The following is a 4046-nucleotide window of genomic DNA, read 5'->3' as shown; positions in this document are numbered from 1 at the left end:
CTGTACATGTACAACAACTACTGTTCCATCTGTTGTGTTCACAATAATCTCCATGCTGCACTTTCAGACCAGTGGACTGTCAGTCTGTCCAACATGGATCTGATGTTTGATGCTGTCATTCATATAGTTTTCTGTTCCAGCTGCTGGAGGAGAACATGGTCACTTTTGTGAAGAGCGAGCTGAAGAGGATGCAGAAGCTTCTAAATCCAGATTACCCAGAATGCTCAGGGAGTCAGAGGGAGGATGAGGAGGTGTTGGACGGTGAGGATGAAAAGCAGAGGAGGAGCAGAGAGGCATTTGTGAAGATCACAGTGAACTTCCTGAGGAGAATGAAGCAGGAGGAGCTGGCTGACTGTCTGCAGAGCAGTAAGAGAATTTCTCTAAAGATTCAACATGATGGAGAAATGAGACATTTACTAACATCAACACATGGAGGGAAACATGTTCATATATGTATTCTTTAGGGGAATTAAATGTTGTATTTTCTATATGAATCTAACTTCTTTTATGTTTATTCAGGACAAGTTGCTGCAGTTTGTCGACATAAACTCAAATCTAACCTGAAGAAGAAGTTCCAGTGTGTGTTTGAGGGGATCGCTAAAGCAGGAAACCCAACCCTTCTGAAGCAGATCTACACAGAGCTCTACATCACAGAGGGAGGGACTGGAGAGGTCAATGATGAACATGAGGTCAGACAGATTGAAACAGCATCCAGGAAACCAGACAGACCAGAAACAACCATCAGACAAGAAGACATCTTTAAAGCTTCACCTGGAAGAGACAGACCAATCAGAACAGTGATGACAAGGGGAGTGGCTGGCATTGGGAAAACAGTCTTAACACAGAAGTTCACTCTGGACTGGGCTGAAGACAAAGACAACCAGGACATACAGTTCACATTTCCATTCACCTTCAGAGAGCTGAATATGCTGAAAGAGAGAAAGTTCAGCTTGGTGGAACTTGTTCATCACTTCTTCACTGAAACCAAAGAAGCAGGAATCTGCAGGTTTGATCAGTTCCAGGTCGTGTTCATCTTTGACGGTCTGGACGAGTGTAGACTTCCTCTGGACTTCCACAACACTGAGATCCTGACTGATGTTACAGAGTCCACCTCAGTGGACGTGCTGCTGACAAACCTCATCAGAGGGAAACTGCTTCCCTCTGCTCGCCTCTGGATAACCACACGACCTGCAGCAGCCAATCAGATCCCTCCTCAGTGTGTTGACATGGTGACAGAGGTCAGAGGGTTCACTGACCCACAGAAGGAGGAGTACTTCAGGAAGAGGTTCAGAGAGGAGGAGCAGGCCAGCAGCATCATCTCCCACATCAAGACATCACGAAGCCTCCACATCATGTGCCACATCCCAGTCTTCTGCTGGATCACTGCTACAGTTCTGGAGGAGGTGTTGAAAACCAGAAAGGGAGGAGAGCTGCCCAAGACCCTGACTGAGATGTACATCCACTTCCTGGTGGTTCAGTCCAAACTGAAGAAGGTCAAGTATGATGGAGGATCTGAGACAGATCCACACTGGAGTCCAGAGAGCAGGAAGATGATTGAGTCTCTGGGAAAACTGGCTTTTGAGCAGCTGCAGAAAGGAAACCTGATCTTCTATGAATCAGACCTGACAGAGTGTGGCATCGATATCAGAGCAGCCTCAGTGTACTCAGGAGTGTTCACACAGATCTTTAAAGAGGAGAGAGGCCTGTACCAGGACAAGGTGTTCTGCTTCGTCCATCTGAGTGTTCAGGAGTTTCTGGCTGCTCTTCATGTCCATCTGACCTTCATCAAGTCTGGACTCAATCAGATATCAGAGGAACAATCAACACTTTTCTACCAGAGAGCTGTGGACGAGGCCTTACAGAGTCCAAATGGACACCTGGACTTGTTCCTCCGCTTCCTCCTGGGTCTTTCACTGCAGACCAATCAGACTCTCTTACGAGGTCTGATGTCACAGACAGGAAGTGGCTCACAGACCAATCAGGAAACAGTCCAGTACATCAAGAAGAAGATTGAAGAGACTCCCTCTGCAGAGAAAAGCATCAACCTGTTCCACTGTCTGAATGAACTGAATGATCGTTCTCTAGTGGAGCAGATCCAACAGTCCCTAAGATCAGGAAGTCTCTCCACAGATAAACTGTCTCCTGCTCAATGGTCAGCTCTGGTCTTCATCTTACTGTCCTCAGAAGAAGATCTGGACGTATTTGACCTGAAGAATTACTCTGCTTCAGAGGAGGCTCTTCTGAAGCTGCTGCCAGTGGTCAAAGCCTCTAACAAAGCTCTGTAAGTGTACAGAGAGTTGAATTATTCATCCTTATGTAAAGACACTTCTGTCTTTTCAACAGGAGAGAAAATAAATTATTTTTTTCTTTAATTCCTCATGATCATCTCTTCAGACTGAGTGGCTGTAACCTCTCAGAGAGAAGCTGTGAAGCTCTGTCCTCAGTCCTCAGCTGCCAGTCCTCTAGTCTGAGACACCTGGACCTGAGTAACAACAACCTGCTGGACTCAGGAGTGAAGCTGTTGTCTGCTGGACTGGAAAGTCCACTCTGTACACTGGAGACTCTCAGGTCAGGATCCATCAACCTGTTTACTGATGGCAGTTTAACAGAGCACCAGGTGTTGACAGAGGGTTCCTGTGTATTGTTTTGTGTGTTCAGTCTGTCAGGATGTCTGGTCACAGAGGAAGGCTGTGCTTCTCTGGCCTCAGCTCTGAATTCCAACCCCTCCCACCTGAGAGAGCTGGACCTGAGCTACAATCATCCAGGAAACTCAGGAGTGAAGCTACTGTCTGCTGGACTGGAGGATCCAGACTGGAGACTGGACACTCTCAGGTATGTAGAGGCCTGCTGCAGACACACACACTGTCTGATAGAGGAAGAGCCGAAAAATTTTCTGTGTCACAGCTGATGACAGATCTCTACAGAAGAGCTTTGACTTCAACATCAACAACAACAGAGGAGTTTACTCCTGATGACTTCAGTTTCTTATTATGACTCACTGTGTCATATTTAAGGAAGATATTAATAAAAATATAATTTTTTTTTTTTAAAGAGATCTCAGTGATGAATATAGCTGCTGTCAGCTGTGCTCTGTGACTGGAGTCTCTACGGATGTTTTGTGTCATGAAACATCTGTTTTCAGACTGAAACAAATCTGACACCAGATCAGATGAAGCCACAAAGTGGCTCCTTAATGAAAACTATACAGCAGCTGTAGCTTCACTAGACTTCCTCTCTGAGTCCATGTATGTTGAGCTGAGCTTCTTTCTCTCTGCTCTACAGTTTCTCTGGCTTCCTCTGGACTTTGACTTGAAGTCAAATAAAAATGTCCCGACAGGTTTGATGGAGCTCAGGACTCATCCTGAGGACGGCTGCTTTATTCCACATGATTCGACTGATCAACAGTGAATCTGTGTCACAGCTGATCTGTCTGAAGAGTAGAAAAGTACAGAATGTAATTTATCATGAGATCCTGATCCATCCTGTCACTGTGATGACATCATTTCTATTAGAAATCCTTCATCCAGTCACTGCTGCTGTGCCACCTGTTAAAACTTGTGCACAGCCTCATTCTTAAAGCGTCCTGTGGAGTTTTCTTGTAACAAACACAAGTTGTGTTCACACTCAGTGTTTCTCACTGTGTGTTTCACTGAGCTCTCACTAATGTGTTGAGTGTGTTTCCTTCCTTGTGAAACATTTCAATCATGAGTTGTTCACAGCTGCAGTCTTCTTCTTCTCTGCCTTTGTTGGTGCATTGTGGGATATCTTGGCTGGTTAGCTCCACTTTGTGTCTTCATCTTATTTGCTGTGACATTTGTTTGTGAGACTGAAAGTGTGTGTCTCACAGCAGAACTGATATCAAATGGAGAAAACACATGATGAAATATTTTCTCCATGTCTCCTCCTGCTCTGGATCATTACAAGATAAAGACTCCAGCTCCTTTTCCTCTGTGGTCAATGTACATCCATACATACAAGCCTCCATCTGAACACAGTAATCAGACAGTCTGTGTATGAGCCATGTAATGTCCATGTGTGCATGCTGA

General features: G+C 45.2%; 1 protein-coding gene and 1 long non-coding RNA gene across 2 annotated transcripts in view; one reads left to right on the top strand and one right to left on the bottom strand.

The window, feature by feature from the left end:
• Nucleotides 1-4046, bottom strand: part of LOC147817415 (uncharacterized) — a 10699-nt gene that overhangs the window by 1861 nt on the left and 4792 nt on the right. The gene's annotated exons all lie outside the window — the stretch shown is intronic.
• Nucleotides 1-4046, top strand: part of LOC111646063 (protein NLRC3-like) — a gene marked incomplete at its 3' end in the record, with an annotated part of 7880 nt that overhangs the window by 1502 nt on the left and 2332 nt on the right. The window contains exons 3-6 of the mRNA XM_087170838.1: nucleotides 141-366; nucleotides 520-2281; nucleotides 2395-2568; nucleotides 2659-2895. Of these exons, the coding sequence (XP_087026964.1) occupies nucleotides 141-366; nucleotides 520-2281; nucleotides 2395-2568; nucleotides 2659-2895 (2399 nt within the window). The remainder of the gene's footprint in view (nucleotides 1-140; nucleotides 367-519; nucleotides 2282-2394; nucleotides 2569-2658; nucleotides 2896-4046) is intronic.

The sequence above is a fragment of the Seriola lalandi genome, unplaced genomic scaffold, assembly GCF_002814215.2.
Source record: "Seriola lalandi dorsalis isolate HSWRI2012SDOR001 ecotype SW California unplaced genomic scaffold, Sedor1 jcf7180002054963, whole genome shotgun sequence".
Taxonomy (NCBI): Eukaryota; Metazoa; Chordata; class Actinopteri; order Carangiformes; family Carangidae; genus Seriola; species Seriola lalandi.
This window is presented reverse-complemented; position numbering and strand designations above follow the sequence as displayed.